General features: G+C 39.9%; 2 protein-coding genes across 9 annotated transcripts in view; both read left to right on the top strand.

Annotated features, from left to right (window-relative positions):
- The first annotated feature begins 1,764 nt into the window (after positions 1 to 1,764).
- On the top strand, positions 1,765 to 10,539 carry LOC117422316 (serine/arginine-rich splicing factor 5). Of its 6 annotated transcripts, none has more exons than XR_009307373.1 (8): positions 1,765 to 2,040; positions 2,808 to 2,947; positions 4,166 to 4,236; positions 5,703 to 5,819; positions 5,987 to 6,056; positions 6,712 to 7,044; positions 8,351 to 8,424; positions 8,836 to 8,899. XR_009307373.1 is itself a non-coding variant. In XM_034037171.3 (8 exons), the coding sequence occupies exons 2-8, from the start codon at positions 2,822 to 2,824 to the stop codon at positions 9,481 to 9,483; spliced, it is 843 nt and encodes a 280-aa protein (XP_033893062.1). In that variant the 5' UTR covers positions 1,778 to 2,040; positions 2,808 to 2,821; the 3' UTR covers positions 9,484 to 10,539. The 6 variants fall into 6 exon arrangements, 5 of the variants coding, with proteins under 5 accessions (XP_033893062.1, XP_058843270.1, XP_033893061.1 ...); XM_034037171.3 differs by lacking the exon at positions 6,712 to 7,044 and adding an exon at positions 9,207 to 10,539 and having other exon boundaries at positions 1,778 to 2,040; positions 8,836 to 8,943; XM_058987287.1 differs by lacking the exon at positions 6,712 to 7,044 and adding an exon at positions 9,204 to 10,539 and having other exon boundaries at positions 1,782 to 1,955; positions 8,836 to 8,943.
- Positions 10,540 to 15,777: 5,238 nt separating this feature from the next.
- LOC117421886 (phosphofurin acidic cluster sorting protein 2-like) overlaps positions 15,778 to 16,628 on the top strand; it is a 78,181-nt gene continuing 77,330 nt past the window's right edge. For 2 of the 3 annotated variants that reach the window (XM_034928162.2, XM_058987284.1), the window contains exon 1: positions 15,780 to 16,479. In XM_034928162.2, coding sequence (XP_034784053.2) covers positions 16,361 to 16,479 — 119 coding nt within the window. In that variant the 5' untranslated portion in view covers positions 15,780 to 16,360. Of the gene's footprint in view, positions 16,480 to 16,628 lie in introns of all 3 variants that reach the window. The other variant, XM_058987285.1, reaches the window with a different exon arrangement.

Here is a 16,628-nt window from a genome sequence, read left to right as displayed (position 1 = left end):
GGGCCCCGCCACAAAAAAAAAATCAAGTTCCTAACCCCCACAGAACCCGAGATACGCCCTGTCAAAAATGTCCAAAAACTACCCTTTTCGGGGTCATATCTCCATGACCCTGGGGCCTAGAAACCGGGTTGAACTTCCTAGGGTCATGTCTGGGGGCCCTCTTTCACAGGGAGCCACCCGTTTTCAAATGCTACATTTTCAACAAATTTACACATTTTCAGCATGATGGAATGTCAAGGTTGCATTTCCAATAGCTTTTGAGCTCCAGGTTGGCAAAAAAAGTCTAAACTGGTGTCCTTTCTAGCTGGGGACACGTCGCTTGGAGGGATCGACAGGGGCCCCGAGGTGGACCTCCGTACCGATTTTCAAGTCTCGGGGACCCCCGGAACCCGAGATATAGCACCCTGAAAAATGTCTATGGGAAATCCCATTATAAAACCCCTTTGGGGCAACGCCCACCATCTGGCGGTGGGGTGGCGTATGAACCCGTGGCCGATGTCTTTCTTTAGCTAAGACTCTTGTGCACACAAAGAGTGCCCTTCTGAGTCCGTTGGCCAGGGGTCGTGGAGATACGGGTACGATAAGAGACCACCCCCTTCCCTATGGCAAATCCCATTATAAAAACACCACTGGGGTAAGGCTCGGCCAATGGCGGTCGTGGGTCGTACGAACTCAAAGGAACCAATTTTCTTTAGCTAAGACTGTTGTGCATCTAAAGAGAATACTAGTGAGTTTGTTGGCCCAGGATTTGTGGACTCATGGGGTACGACAGGAGGACCCCCCCCCCCCCGACCGCGATTTCCTATAGCAAAATACATACAAAAAATGTCCATTCTATATAAGACCTGAAATGTGCACATTTTGTAGTGTATTTATGCAACAGAAGCACCAATTTAAGTCCATTCCAAGTGTTTTGTGATCACAGGGTCAGCTTGAGTGTATCGGAGCATAGTTTTGCACCAAAAGCGAGCAGAGGCGAAACAAAGCACTATATACCCTATTCTTTAAAATATCTCTTTGCAGTGCACATTTGAGGAACACAACCACTTAGCAACTTGCAAATTGGTACTGCAATTTAAAGGCCTGTAGTGTCAGACTGGTAGTCCCTAACTGATTCAAGTGTTTTTGGAATGATTCCTGCAAAGACTGATTTATAAGAAAAAACAGAGATTGACAAACAGCATTTTGCTTTATATGCAGAAACGGGCAACTACAAGAGGGTGTCAAACAAGCTGTGAATGTCCTAGGAGGCTACAGAGCGGGTCCATCCCAAAAACCTGGCCTGTGTCATACCTCGAGGAGGGGGTGATCAGTGCCAAAAATACGATGCACTTCCGCAATGATATTCTACTTTTACAAAAACTCGCCCAAAAGAAGGAGATTGTGACGTCACAGTCACCTGTTTCTACAGTCAGTGGTGTTGTTCCCCACGGTAAACAAATAGCAGCTATACTATTTGCAATTGCAGTTTCTTGGAATTGTGTTTTTTGTGGTTAATTACTAAACATTCACCTGGAATACTAATCAATCAATCATTACCTTTAAGCGGGTAATGTATTATTATATTTACGGTTGCTGTTTTTCGGTGTTTCCCCCCGACTTCTCCTTTAAGAATTCAATTGGTCCCTGTTTGGCCACTTTCTGGATTACAATATCGTCATTAAAATATGTTTTAAAAAATGTACCATAGCTTATTTTGCCCAGTGATATAAATATAAAGGCCGGCTCTTGTGGCAGCTGCCCGTGGGATTTACTGCGCACCCCATGGTTACGTCACAAGGTGCTCGTGCGCAATGCCTTGTCACCTCCGCGCCTGCAGGGGTCGACGATTCTGTTCGCGTGCTGCATTCTGGAACCGCTCTACTTCCTGCCTTCGGGGTTCTTTTCCGGTTGCCTTTCACTGACTCAGTCGCCATTTTTTTCAGTCGTTCGAGAGAAAGGAGGTTAGTATTGAGGTGAAGCTTTTAACGCCGTGGCTTTTCACTCGAAATATTCGGATAGTTTGGTTGTGTGTAACAGAGGTAAACAATTTAACAAGACGTGAGTATTAAAGGGGACGGGGAAATACATTAATTGCTTTGTTTACTTTGAATGTGAGAAATATCCGCGGCTCGCAATGTCAACAATGCGCAGTTAAAATTGCTAATTTAATTTCACTCCGTTTTGAGATTTGAGTACACATAATGTATGTTTGCGATGGTGGAAGGTCCCTCACAATGTCAATATATATATATATATATATATATATATATATATATATATATATATATATATATATATATATATATATATTACACACACATTTAACAACGAATAATTTAGAATAATTCGCTTTTAATTCTATGCACATTTTGTATTTGGGAGATGTTCCTAGCAGTAGGATTTGTACTGGTAGCAAGGCAGCGGTCTTTATGGAGCGTCCTACTGGCAGTAGAATTTGTACTGGTAATACGAAACCGCAAAAATACTGCTGTCAGTAGCTGGTAGTAACAGTAGTACCGAAATACATTGATTAACTCCTGCAGGATGGGGGGTGCAGTGCATGGTTAACTTGTGTCTGGTAATGTACCTTGGTAAATGTAAATATTTGATTGATGGGTGAAGGTAATCTAGGGGAGGGGTGTAATGCCTTCATGTAAGTGGGGTTGGCTGGATAAGAAGGGCGGCCATCCGTGTTCTTGGTCTGTTAGTTAGCGGACGCCGTGCTTTTGTCTACAGTCAGGCCTTGGTGCTGTCGAATTGAAACCACTGTAAGGAGGCTGTCAGAATTCAATTGATTTCTAGATTCCTGCTTGTGTTTTCCACAGTGAAGCATTTGAAAATGAGCGGATGTCGAGTGTTCATCGGTCGGCTGAGCCCACACGCCAGAGAGAGGGACGTGGAGAAGTTTTTCAAAGGATTTGGGCACATTCGGGAGATCAATCTAAAAAACGGCTTTGGCTTTGTGGTAAGTGTCTTTACCTTAGTCTGTGCATTGCTATTGAAATTTACAACTGCATATACACGTTTTTACACTAGAGAGAACGTGTTAAATCAGTTGCGTTTGCTGTATGTTTAGCTGAGTGCATTGGCAAGTTATTAGTTTAAGTAGAACAAAGGGTTATACAGTAGCTTTGTAATAAGGAAACCTTAGCTATGGCTTTTGTAACGGGACACTACCCAAGATTTGGCCTTGATGTGCTTGCTGCTAAGCTTTCCGATGCTCCAAAACACCTGAGGCCAGTTTTTCAAAATGTTGGTAATGGGATTTCGACGTTTGATCTGGATTATATTGTGCAATTGGGTTTTTCAAAACATCGAAATGCGGTCGGGATTACTGTGATCCGGATTTCGTTTTGGTAATCCTATTTTATTTTTAATCACGATTAAATGTTGCAATTGGGTTTTTCAGAATTTAAGAGATCAGATTACTTTGATCCAGAATACCAGGATTATTGTTTTTAAATGATCATAGAACATCGATATTTTGTTCGAATTGTCATAACAAACACACAGTATGTCCAAATAGATTTATAATATTTACATATTCAAGTGTTGTATCCATGCAAGCAAAAAAGGAAAACACATATTTAGTGGTATAGCATTAATAAAGCATACACATGCGCCTCCTTAAAGCACTTCTGAGAGATGCTGGACTCCCGACTGAGGAGGAAGACCAAGATATCTAAACGCATCCTTTTTTCAAAAGTTTTATTTTTATTCAATTTAGGTTTAGTTATTTAATTTTTGTTAAGTAGGCATACATAAAAGAACCATTATTTACATGCTAGATTTTGTTAAAATATAACAAAATAAAGTTGTGTAGTTATTATTACCACAATCATTTTTTTGTTTAATTAGGTTATATAAGGCCTCAAGAAAAGACTATTAAACTTGCTTATTCAAAAACTGGATTTTGCAATTGTGATTATTTGTTGTCTGGGTAAATGTAATCCAGCAGTGACATTTTCTGAAAAACCAGATCAAAATAATCCAGTTAAATCATCTCTAACAAAATCTGAATCACTTGGATCCAGATAAAGTTTTGAAAAACCACCCCTTGGAGCTTGTGCATTCAAAGGTATCTGTAGAGATGTTGCAAACCTATGTACACCACATGCCCAGCAACATTTTTTCCCCACTACATTTCCATTGTTAAAATGATGCCTGACTGCTTGTTATACAGGAGTTTGATGACCACAGAGATGCTGATGATGCAGTCTATGAACTGAATGGGAAAGAACTGTGCAGTGAAAGGTAATACATAGATTTGTAAGCCTAAGGTATGATTTTAGTATTTAAACAACCATAAATTGAACCATTTTGGTTGACTGTCTGTGGCCCCACAAAATAACCAAATGGGCCTTCCTGAGTGGATCAGTTAAATTGTCCCTAGGCACGAGGGTTGACTTTCATTCCAGTCAGGGTTTGATCTTAACCATGGCGCGGTGGCCCGGGGCTGGTAGAGATTGCATTTTGGCCTGTAGCTATGAAGCCCCACAGGCCCGACTGCGCCGGTTACATTTTTTAACTAATATATAGTATAAATATATTTGGGATCTGATGTGTGCAGGTCAAAAATGCCAATCTTTCCAGGACACGTTGGTATCACTCAGCTGGAACGTCACAGTGCGTATCTCTTCCAATTAAAACAACAGTAGCATAATGTTGCATAAATAACCACATCTTTTTTTGCTGTATTCAGAATAAAATTATACCTATCGTATAACAACCTAAATATTCATCTGTTTAATTCAAACTAATAATTTATGAAAATCTGAATAGGGCAAATATTGTAACCTGGGCAAAACAATAGAAAATACATTACAATAGCAGAACACTATTACCAATTACAACTATCCATTAAGTGTTGACCTCAAGTTACTTTGTTTATTCAATAAGCTGTAATTCAAAACAAGGAACACACCTGGTTGTACATTTAATGGTCAGTGCAAATGTTGACCTTACTATCCATTCACTATCAACTGTAGATGTTTTACATTGAGAACTACAGTCCAGAGTTAAAAAATAACTCCCAAGTACCTTGCGTTTTCTTATTTGTCACTGCATTGTTCTGCTTAACATTTAGTGTGTCTTTATATTCATCATAATGTTAAATTATCTTTTTAATTTCAATGTTACCTGAGTTTGGCTTCCTTCTTTTAGCACTTGCTATAGTCATTTTTTTTATTTCAGTTCACACATTTTTGTGTGCACTCGAATACGTAATCTGCTATTCAAACTTTATTTTTTATTTTCGTGTATTTTACGACTGACCCATTCCTAATAAGGATTATTAATTCAGTTTTAGCATTGCTGTGACCATATGGTAACAGCTTGGTTGCAGGTTTGCTTATGAAAAAATTAGTATCATTTGTACACAGTTTCAAATCTTCGTAGTATTTTTGTTTTCTGATCAGCACACAGATGTATGCTTGTTAAATGGCTGAAGTAACGTATATTGAAAGGCTTTTCTTGGCAACTTTTCTTTTTGAAACAGTGAAAAAATAAATCTATTAGGCCAGATAAAATTGATCCTGGCCAGCAAAAACACTAGCTCAGTCTAGTCTTTGCTTTTATATTTAGTTTGTTTTCATTAATAGCAGAGATTTACTCAACATGTTACTTTGACGATAACCCTAAATTACACTAATCTCTTCACAGCCAATACATTGATATATTGAGTATGATGAGACTAACTCTCTTGTTTTGTTTCTACACAGGGTCACAATAGAGCATGCCCGCTCTCCCAGAGGGAGAGGAGGTGGAGGAGCTGGAGGAGGAGGTGGTGGAAGGTTCTCTCCGCGGTTCAGCAGCTATCGTCAGTCTCGTGGCTCAATGTAAGATATTATACTTAAATGTACCTGGCTTTTCTGTAAAACTGTAACTAAAGCAAAGCTGGGAAAAAATTATTTATCTTATTTATCTTAACAAACATTGAAATGCATTTTGACAAATAAACATGCATGCTTTTGTAGCAGCCTTAAGTGTATACTTTGTCTTGCAGGTATGGTCCTCCTGTGCGCACAGAGCACAGAATCATTGTTGAGAACCTCTCGTCCCGGATAAGTTGGCAGGTTAGAGCACGGATATAAGTTTAATTGAATCTTCCAGCTGAATTTGTCCTGTTTCTGATTTTTAGCATGAAACCGTCATCCCATTGATAAAACAGGTTTAAAAAGAACACCTCCTTGAGAAACAAAACAAACTAAATTCTGTAAACCCTGTTGGAACCAGCAATATGCAGGCACGCACTCGCCCATCCAAGCCATGAAAGGGTATGTAGTGCTCCTTGTTGGTGCTCTCTCCTGGATTCATTACCCAGACCTCATCAGATTGATCAGAGCTCTTTGTCTGACAAGTGGATTTAATTGTCAGTTTGTACTCTCTACCCCACTTACCTCAAAGTTTTATATGTGGGATGCTGGTTGATTTGAATGATGAGTGAAGCTTCAGTATATATGCAATACTTTATTTTTTACTACAGCTTTTTTTGTTAAGCAGTTTTGTAGATATAAATAATCCATTTTATTTCTAAGCTTCTAACCAAGTACATCTTAAACCTTCTTTTTTTAACAGCTGCTCTTATCTGGTCTCTCCTGAGCGGCGTTGCATTCCCTCCCTCCCTTATGAGATAAGGGGGAGAGGGGGGGGGGGGGTCTATTGTGATTTAGCGACCTCTGCTGCTGTTGTCCTGAATAGTGTCCATTTGGTGCCTCTCCCTACACACAGTTGCCGTGGTCTAGATCTTGGCTGGGGCCCCCTAGTGGGTGAAAGTGGTCTAGCGCAGGTCAGCCTTAGGAGGTCCATAGCTGCAATCCTGAGGGTCTGTGGTCTGGCTTCCCTGGCTGCAATTTTTTTCCCCCCCGTTTTGGTTCTTTTTCTGTTGCTGGCGGAAGGGGGTGTTAACGGTTGAAGCCTCCTTACTCTGGTGGTTCCTTTCTTGTGGAAGTTGGATTCCGAAACCCAAAGCCACATCCCTTTCTCAAAGGCTATACAAGGCTTGGTCTGGTTGCTATTTGGACAAGTGGCTCTTTGCTTAAGGTCCGCCCTGGGTTCTGAATGGTAAGTAGCGCAATAGCTAATGTGATTGGGGTGGGAGGAGGGCTTTCTCTCAGTAGATACAAGTTGAATATACTTGAATTTGAGAGGATGGAGGAAAGGGGTATTTGGCTGCAGTGTTATCAGGATTTCAGGCATCCACTGCTTGAACAGTTGGAACTAGCAGTTGTGCTGTGGAGCTTGATTCTGCTGTTTAGTAATCAGCTCAAGCAGCTGGTTCCCATTATGATTTGCTGTTCAGCTACATGGACAGCGCAGTTGATAAGGCACCATGGTAAACAATCGCAATACATTTTCAGACATGCGTTGGACCTAAAGGCAGTCCTATTCATGCTACATGTCTAGATTATCCTCAGTTGATGGCTTAGTTGCGATACCCCAAAACACACTTGTTGCACAGTGTGTTGGCTCATTCACTGTAGTTCGGACACATTTAATCTCGGAAGCCACGTTTTTTTTGGTGATGCTATCGTATGCTATTCCACACTGTCCTAAGCTAATGGTATTGACACCTGTAGTTTGACTAGGTCTCTTGCCTGCAGTAAACCCTTCTGCATGCTCAAGACTGAATGCTCCCTGCTGGTAGGGGTGTCCCAACGAGACCACGTCTCTGCTTTGCATCCCATTGGAGACCTCTGACGTTTAACAGTTTTTATTCTAGACTTAAGTTAGCTACTTGCTGTCCTGGACTGCTAATAATACGAAGTGGATAATCCCCACCCATCCATTCCTGCTGGTTTTGCTTTTTTTTTCTTGTTAGTAAATGCTTGAAATGATGCCTAAGCAATGTGCTGTAGCCTTATGCAAGTAGTGGTTGGATACACAGATGCAGCTCAGAACTGGAAAGGATTTACCTCAGTCAAAATATTCATCAGGGCTTGGATCTAGCCTCTGCCCATTTAAGGTTGGGTTCAAAGCCCCCCCCCCCCTCCCCTAAATGTGGTTTCCAGGTAATGCACAACAACTGGGCATTCAGTCTGAGTGGCTGATCCTTGACTCTGCTGTTGATGTCCATTAATGCAGCACAGGTTGTGGAGGGGGTTGAAGTTTTATCTCTAAATCTCCATTGTCCCTTACATTTGTTGGTTTTAGAACAAGTGTTGTTGGTTTTGGAGCAAATTGCTCTTAAGCAGGTGGTGCTGGTGTTATGCTGGACTGCTCATTTTATTTATATATAAATAGCCACCGACACATCTTGTGTTGTCATTCTTATAATGTGTTTTTAGAGCTCTAATGTACATTCTAAAGTTGTAACTTTCAAATAAGAGGTTTGTCTTGCTGATGTGTGTTTTTCTTATTTACAACGCAGGATCTGAAGGATATGATGAGGAAGGTTGGTGAAGTCACATTTGTGGATGCACACAGATCCAACAAGAATGAAGGGTAAGTTCCTGTACAAACCAGGCCACAATGTGTTACATACCAGAACTGGTTTCAGCTAGTGCTGCTACGATTACTGGTGAAGTAGACTAGTTTACAGTCAACAACAAAGATTTTAATTGATTTATTTGCTTCTCCATCTTAACCATTCAGTAGTACTAAGTTTATTGCCTGTATTTTACCTTAATTTGTTTAGTCATCATTTGTGCTTGACGCTTATTTCAGAGGGTTACTGAACACATTAAATACACATTACATTCCCATGGGTTCTGTGCCATCAGCTTTATGTTCTCTGTATATGCAGGAGGTAATGGAAATAGGGAATGAAGGGGTTCTGCTGTACTAACGCCAGTAAAGCCTGTAGCTCTCCCTGTAATCCCTCTCTAATATATGTGTGTTTCTGTTTGTTTCCAGAGTGGTGGAATTTGCTTCACACAGCGATATGAAGAACGCCATTGATAAACTAGATGGAACTGAGCTTAACGGACGCAAACTCAAACTGACTGAAGAACGCAAGAGGAAGTAAGTATATACATGTTTTGTAAAAAGGGTAGAGTGCCAAGTGTACTATACTTGGTTTACTGTTACTCTGAGTAACAGTATCTAACTTAAGTGCTCAAGACAAACTTTATGGCTTTTGTTGCACACTTCCAGCTTTTACCTTTATGGATACAGCAGACATCACTTTGGTCCTCTGTTTTAAAAGCAAGTTGAATCTTGTATATTTATAACTAAAATTAACTCAGTGGGTGGATCTAACACATCTGCTGCTGTTTTAATAGCAGAAGTCGCTCCCGCTCCAGGAGCTACACCAGGTCTCGCAGTCGTTCCCGATCCAGGAGCCGTTCCAAATCCCCGAGCAGGAGCCGAAGCAGGAAACGCAGCCGTACCAGGTCCCGCTCGCTGAGCCGCAGTCCAGAGAGGAAGCCCCTTCCCCGGGCAGCCCCGCACTCCCCCTCCCGCTCCCCTTCTCGCTCCAAGTCTCGATCCCACTCCCGATCCCCTCCAGTGCAGAAGAGGCTGTCCAGATCCAGGTCCCCCTCAGCTGAGAGCCAGCACTGAGAGCCGTCTCCCTGCCTGCATCAGCTGTATCTGTAGATCTAGTTACAGCTCTCGTATCTGGTTAGAATTGCAGTCCTCTGTCTGTTAAAGCAGCTGCTGGTAGCGTGATTTATTGTAGGTTGCATAATAGAAACTCATAGGAGATGCTCTTTTTACACATTGGGCATAATTTTTTTTTTAAATTTGAAAAATGCAGTGTTATCCATCTAATGTTTGGATCCTCCCCAACCTCCAACATCTGCACTTGGCAGCCTGTCTTGGATGGCGACAGTCAATTCATTAAAAAAATGAACAAATAATAAATTCTGCTCCTTCATACTTTTAATTGTCCTGCAATTTAATTTCGTACATAGATGCTTGCTAAGGCAAGTGATGTCCCTAGGTGGACCTGTTTGTATGCAAAGCGCAAGACGTTTTTTTCATTTTTCCATTAGTTATTATTTTGTGACAGGTATTGGTGTTCTAACTAGTGGGCATCAATTTTTCCAGGTGGTGTTTTTGGTTTTCTTGCAACACCAAAAATCCAAACAAAACACCTGAACTGTATTAGCATTTTTTTTGTTTTGTTTTGCAATGCAGTCTTGTAACCTGAATGAGCCAAGAGATGACCTCTTCCATTTCAAATTATACAGACAGCAAGCCTAAACCTAGGCAGTGACGCAACGCTGCGAATTTTATTCAGGGTTATACTATTACCTTGAACTACTTTATTCTGCTTAAAGGGGTGGACAGTAACCCATAAGCAGTTAATAGGTGTCTTTTGTTTTGTTTTTTCCCCCCCGAAGGCTCTGCACAGCAAAGTGGGGAAGGGTGGTGATACCAATGAACCTGGGGAACCGATCTGTAAATGTTATGCTGTGTTTAACAGGGAATGTACTATAGGGGCCTAGTGGGGAGGGAGAGGGCAGGTTCAATTGGAAATGTTTATACTCAAGTTTTATAAAAAAAAATGTTTTTGCTTGCTCTAAAATCCTGACATGTAGAAGAATATGTTGCTCTGGCTTTTGTTGTAATTTTGTGCTGAAGGGAATTAAATTTATATGGACCAATTGGTAATTCTTGTGTGTTGTGTGTTTTTTTTTTTTGTTGTTTTTTTTTAATTAGAAGGAGCTCTTACCTTTTTGTGTTTATATGAAAAAGTTTTCAAGGAACTGTGTATTTTACAAGTGCTGCTATTTCTTGCATTCTCTTGCTACCTGTTGGCACTAGTCCATACACATTAAATACGTTGTGCCTTATGACTGTGCATTACAACTTGTATGTCCATGTGAAGTGTAAACTGGGCTCCTGCACGAACGTCAATGGAAACCTAAAGCCACAACATCACATACAGATTGTACCTGTCAAAGTAGTTCAGTTGTAAATGTAGAGATCTTGATAGTAGGATACTTAGTGAGGAGGTTCATTTGAATGAATCCCCATGTTTTAAATTGGACGTGGTTGTGTTTTAATGATTTAAAAAGCTGCCGATCTCTCACCGGAGATCTATAAACCTGATTATTCCACTATTTGTTTTCGGGTGCTCATTGAATAAATACACTGGTTGTGTGTCTGTCACACTGCATATTAAAAGCGATAACTGCATAATTTTGCACACACAACTTTAATCTTCTAGTTTCCTATAGCCTGTATTGTGTTTGACTCTAATTTGATACTTGTGTTTTTATATTAATGTGGACCCTTTCAGGTCTTGTGTGATTTGTATGTGATTTATAAGGAGCCCCTGTGTGTGTGTGTGTGTGCATGGGTTACTGTCTTTAGTAATGTAACGAAGCGGCTCAATAAATCAACCCTTTGAGAAAACATCAACTACATTAGAGTTAAAAAGCAGTCCAATTTAGATCTGCCACTATTTAACTGATGCATGCTCTTCAAAATAGGTGTTCTACCTAAATATTCCAGCAGGTGGCAGTCTCTGAGCACAGTTACAAGCCTTGAGACACAGGAGGGCATTTTTGAAGCACTGTACCACAGTTGATGCTCCCAGGCAATTTATGAGCATTCGTCTGACATATGTTACCAGGTGACTAACTGATCTCTCGATTTGAGCATATTGTACGCCGCTCAAAGGATCCAGGTTCTGGCTCAGCTGATGTTGCTGATCAGGTAAACCACTACATCTTTCAGCATTTATGCTTACTGTTCTTATGTATATCTGGAAAAGTGCTTATCCAGTTATGACGTATGACTTGGGGATATATGCTATTCTACATACTATATATCAGTCATTTTAATATAGTTTATTCTAACACCTTTGTTTCACAGTCTAGGTCTTAAATACCACATACAGAATTTCCATTGAACTATTCATTCACATTTCTTCTACTAATCCGTACATTTTGTTCATAGGTCATGCTCATGTCTTTTTTTGTCATACTGAAGACTCTAGTTTTGAAATTACAGCCGAGGCAGACTTGTGATTAAATTGTTTATTTCTACTCTGTATTCCTCTGTCCAATAACAGGTGGATTTATTTTTTTAAACCACACAGTAAACCAAACAACAGGCACATAGATCTGGCTAGTTAGTTAGTTTGATTGTGACGACAAAGCCATTGCATTACAATGGAAGTGTAGTATAAGGAGTTTTAATGCAATGGCTTTTTATGCCATCTATGTATTGTGGATCCAGAGCCCCAGGTCACATCTGGATCTCTACTGTTTCTACCTAGGCTGTAAATAAAAGATGAGATCAATCCGTGACATGAAAAAGTACAGACCTAGTGACCCACATCTACCATATGTACTCCATGCAAGAGGACGGGCTCCTCCAATATATACTGATAGCTGCACACGTTTCTGCACAATGAGATACATGTTTCTCTTGATTCTGTGTATGAAAAAATGTAAGAGTGACATCATGTACTTGAAGACAGACAGACGAATATCTCTTTATATTCCCACATTCTGATACTCAATAACTTGTTCTAAAGAATGTCCTAAACAAGTTTCCTTACAATTTGTTATGCAGATAAAATAAAAGTATAATCGAAAATCACAAATACCAATAAAAAATCAAATCGTCCAGCACATTATTTTTTACATTTATATATATTTTACAAGCTGGCTCTTTGAGCTATATATATATATATATATATATATATATATATATATATACAGTGCCTTGCAAAAGTATTCAGACCCCTGACCAATTCTCTCATATTACTGAATTACAAATGGTACATTGAAATTTCGTTCTGTTTGATATTTTATTTTAAAACACTTGAACTCAAAATCAATTATTGTAAGGTGACATTGGTTTTATGTTGGGAAATATTTTTAAGAAAAATAAAAAACTGAAATATCTTGCTTGCATAAGTATTCAACCCCCACACATTAATATTTGGTAGAGCCACCTTTTGCTGCAATAACAGCTTTAAGTATGTACCAGCTTTGCACACAGTGTCGGAGTGATTTTGGCCCATTCTTCTTGGCAGATTTGCTCCAGGTTGTTCAGGTTGGTTGGACTACGCTTGTGGACCTCAATTTTCAAATAGTGCCACAGATTCTCAATGGGATTGAGCCACTGTAGGACATTCACCTTTTTGTTCTTGAGCCACTCCAATGTTGCTTTGGCCTTGTGCTTGGGATCATTGTCCTGCTGAAAGGTGAATTTCCTCCCAAGCTTCAGTTTTTTTAGCGGACTGAAGCAGGTTCTCTTGCAGTATTTCCCTGTATTTTGCTCCATCCATTCTTCCTTCAATTTTAACAAGATGCCCAGTCCCTGCTGATGAGAAGCATCCCCACAGCATGATGCTGTCACCACCATACTTCACTGTAGGGATGGTGTGTCTTGAGGCATGGGCAGTGTTAGGTTTGCGCCACACGTAGCGCTTTCAGTTTTGGCCAAAAAGCTCTATCTTGGTCTCATCTGACCACAAAACCTTTTCCCACATCGCAGTTGGGTCACTCTCATGCTTTCTGGCAAACTCCAGACATGCTTTCAGATGGTACTTTTTGAGTAACGGCTTCTTTCTTGCCACCCTCCCATACAGGCCAGTGTTATGCAGAGCTCTTGATATGGTTGACTGGTGCACCATTACTCCACTCCCAGCCACTGAACTCTGTAGCTCCTTCAAAGTGATTGTTGGCCTCTCTGTGGCTTCTCTCACAAGTCTCCTTCTTGTTTGAGCGCTGAGTTTTGAGGGACGGCCTTTTCTTGGCAGTGCCTGGGTGGTGTGATGCAGCTTCCACTTCCTGATTATTGATCCAACTGTGCTCACTGGGATATCCAAACACTTGTTTTGTACCCTTTCCCTAATATATGCATTTGTATTACTTTATCTCTAACTTCTGTAGAATGCTCTTTGGTCTTCATTTTCCTTCAGATTCACAGCCTGACCAATGATCCTTCAACAGTGGGGTTTTTATCCAGAAAATGTGACAGCAACTTTAATAGTTCACAGGTGGAGGCCAACGGTAAGGTAATTGTGTCCTCGTTAGGGCAATTTCTTTCATCGGTGTAAACTGGGAGCTTCCACAGCACAGGGGTTGAATACTTATGCAAGCAAGATATTTCAGTTTTTTATTTTTCTTAAAAATATTTCCCAACATAAAACCAATGTCACTTTACAATAATTGATTTTGAGTTTCAGTGTTTTAAAATAAAATATCAAACAGAACGAAATTTCAATGTACCATTTGTAATTCAGTAATATGAGAGAATTGGTCAGGGGTCTGAATACTTTTGCATATATATATATATATATATATATATATATATATATATATATATATATATGTATATATATATATGTGTGTATATATATATATATATATATGTATATATATATATGTGTGTATATATATATATATATATATATATATATATATATATATATATATATATATAGTGTCAATTAGGCCAGGAATGCTGTTGCGTATATTTCTCTTAAGTGTGTGTGTGTGTGTGTGTGTGTGTAAAATCACTTCTACAGTTAACAGCTGGCAATTTTTAGTCCGACCACCACAGCACTGAGGTCTAACTACTGCATACTGTGTACTTCAATATTCCAGCAGCAGTCTCTGTATACTTGCCCCACTGTGTTTCACTCTTGCCAGGCAGAGATATCTGCAATGCACAGAGCAGTTTCAGTGCTGCTCTGCTTAATGTCTCCAGCAGGGGGCATCAGTATTCATTAAATAGTTTTATTGTCTGGATGCAACAAATGCCAGGAATCTTTCCCATAGCTCTGGGGTCAAAGGTCAAGGAGTGGCGATGGCTAAGTCACTGTTTTCTTTTTTTTTTTTTTTTTTTTTTAGCGCAGTTGGTTTGAAAGCTATTTCTGTGCTTGACGGTGTCTAATTAGATAGCATTCTTGTTCTGTTTTTTTTTTACGTGTTATTTATCATGTCTGTCAAAACGTGAAATTAATAAAATAACCCTTTCTTTGATTGGAATGGTATTGTCTGAAATTCTGAGTTAAAGGGGTGATAACCAGGCTTTTACAATTTCTTACCATTAGCAAGAGCAGCATTATCACTGCCCATTTCTTTTGCTTAATGTTGTATTTATTTTTTATTTCAGGATATACAGGTTTATCCACAACAACACTCGACAGCAACTATATTAAACATAATTGAGATCTTTTATTTAACGCCAAGAAACTACAAAATGGGATCGCAAAAGTCTACTGGAAGCCATAATAGCAGTACAGTATTTCATGTTAGATTTTTGAAATGTCACATTTTTCGATTTTTGTCAGAAAAACTACAAACTACAAAGCGGAATGTAATTCAATGTGTTAACGTAACATCACTCAGCAGGTTTCATTCGACTTTATAAAGCAAAATGAGTTCATTTTACAGGGTGATGCAAAACTTTTGTCCATAGCTGTAGCTAGAATAAAACAACACACTTTTTTTTGTCTTCCTTGTGTTTGTGATTTGCCTGACTCATATATTATGAATCACAAAAGGGAATGCTGGTTTCACAGACTCCTATTAACATTAATGTTGGACTCCCTCATCAAGGGTAAAATGAGGTAGCCCAGATTAGTGTTAATTGGGGTCTGTGAAACCAGCCGTACAACTTTAAATACTGTTGTCAACTTTAAAATTTTAAAAATTGTGTTTTAACTTTAAAATGTTGCTCAGGTGTTCAATACTCGAGGTGACATGTGCTCTGTACACAGTATACAAGGATTAGCAATTCTGACAAGCACTTATTGTAGTGACTTGACTGGTAATGATAGAAACATGCTGTCTGAAATTCCTAATTTAACCCTTATATACCACAATCACCAGTCAAGCCAGTGTAGGGTGAACACCCGTCCAATTACCCAGTCTACTATCATCAAATAAAGACAAAGCATGGGACAATCTGAAAACAGTTCCTTATATGAAGCTGTTGCTAATGTACACGTCCTGCTGCAGTACTATGAAACTCCCCTTCCTTGTGGTTTGCTGATAAGCACAGTGAATGGAATTGCAACTGTGAAGAAAACGAGCTTTAAAATATAGATGAGGAATACAAAAACAACACGCTAACATGTCCTCACAACGGCTTCATTCTTAGCATTGAACAATTGCAGGATTAGCAGCATCGCAAATTCATCAAGCTCACAAAAAGCAAGTGTGTGAGGCGACTCGCTGAGTGACGTTATTTCCTGGGGGTGGCGGTGAAGGTACTGCAGACCCTGGCTTCAATGCACACTGGAGTTCAACTAAACAGACAAGCCGAGGAAATACAGAGATGGGCACAGTGACGTGAATCCGTGGAAATAAACCGCACAGTATCATTGCACTGAGTGCTTATTTAGCACTGAGAGCTCACATAGGAACTGGTGATATTTATATACAACGCATACATTTATATATATTAAAGCAGATCTATAATTTAGCTATCAACGTTTGTGAGTCTCGCTGACTGACCGACCATGGCGGAGAAGACCGGCCGGCTCAGCTTCCCCGGGAGCGGCGCGCTCAACAGACCCGTCCCGATGAACCTGTTCGCTACCTGGGAAATCGACGGCTCGTCTCCAAACTGCATACCAAGGTGAGCCTTGCTCAGGTTACACGGTCTGCAGTGTCTGCCGCGTTTCGACGTGCGTAGTTCATTTTTTTGTTTACGTATTTGCATTTGCAAGAGTTGCAAATATTTTGTTCAGACAGCATAGCGAATTCGCTCAGCCCGTGCTTTCCAGT

This window comes from Acipenser ruthenus, chromosome 15 (genome assembly GCF_902713425.1).
Source record: "Acipenser ruthenus chromosome 15, fAciRut3.2 maternal haplotype, whole genome shotgun sequence".
Taxonomy (NCBI): domain Eukaryota; kingdom Metazoa; phylum Chordata; class Actinopteri; order Acipenseriformes; family Acipenseridae; genus Acipenser; species Acipenser ruthenus.
The sequence above is the reverse complement of the archived record's forward strand: the minus strand, read 5'-3'. Positions and strand labels throughout refer to the sequence as shown.

Bases quoted from the DNA above. Each gene is read 5' to 3' on its own strand.
- LOC117422316 (XM_058987287.1), top strand. From the start codon at position 2,822: ATGAGCGGATGTCGAGTGTTCATCGGTCGGCTGAGCCCACACGCCAGA. The intron at 2,948-4,165 runs GTAAGTGTCTTT...CTTGTTATACAG, and splicing joins AAAACGGCTTTGGCTTTGTG to GAGTTTGATGACCACAGAGA. The intron at 4,237-5,702 runs GTAATACATAGA...GTTTCTACACAG, and splicing joins AAAGAACTGTGCAGTGAAAG to GGTCACAATAGAGCATGCCC.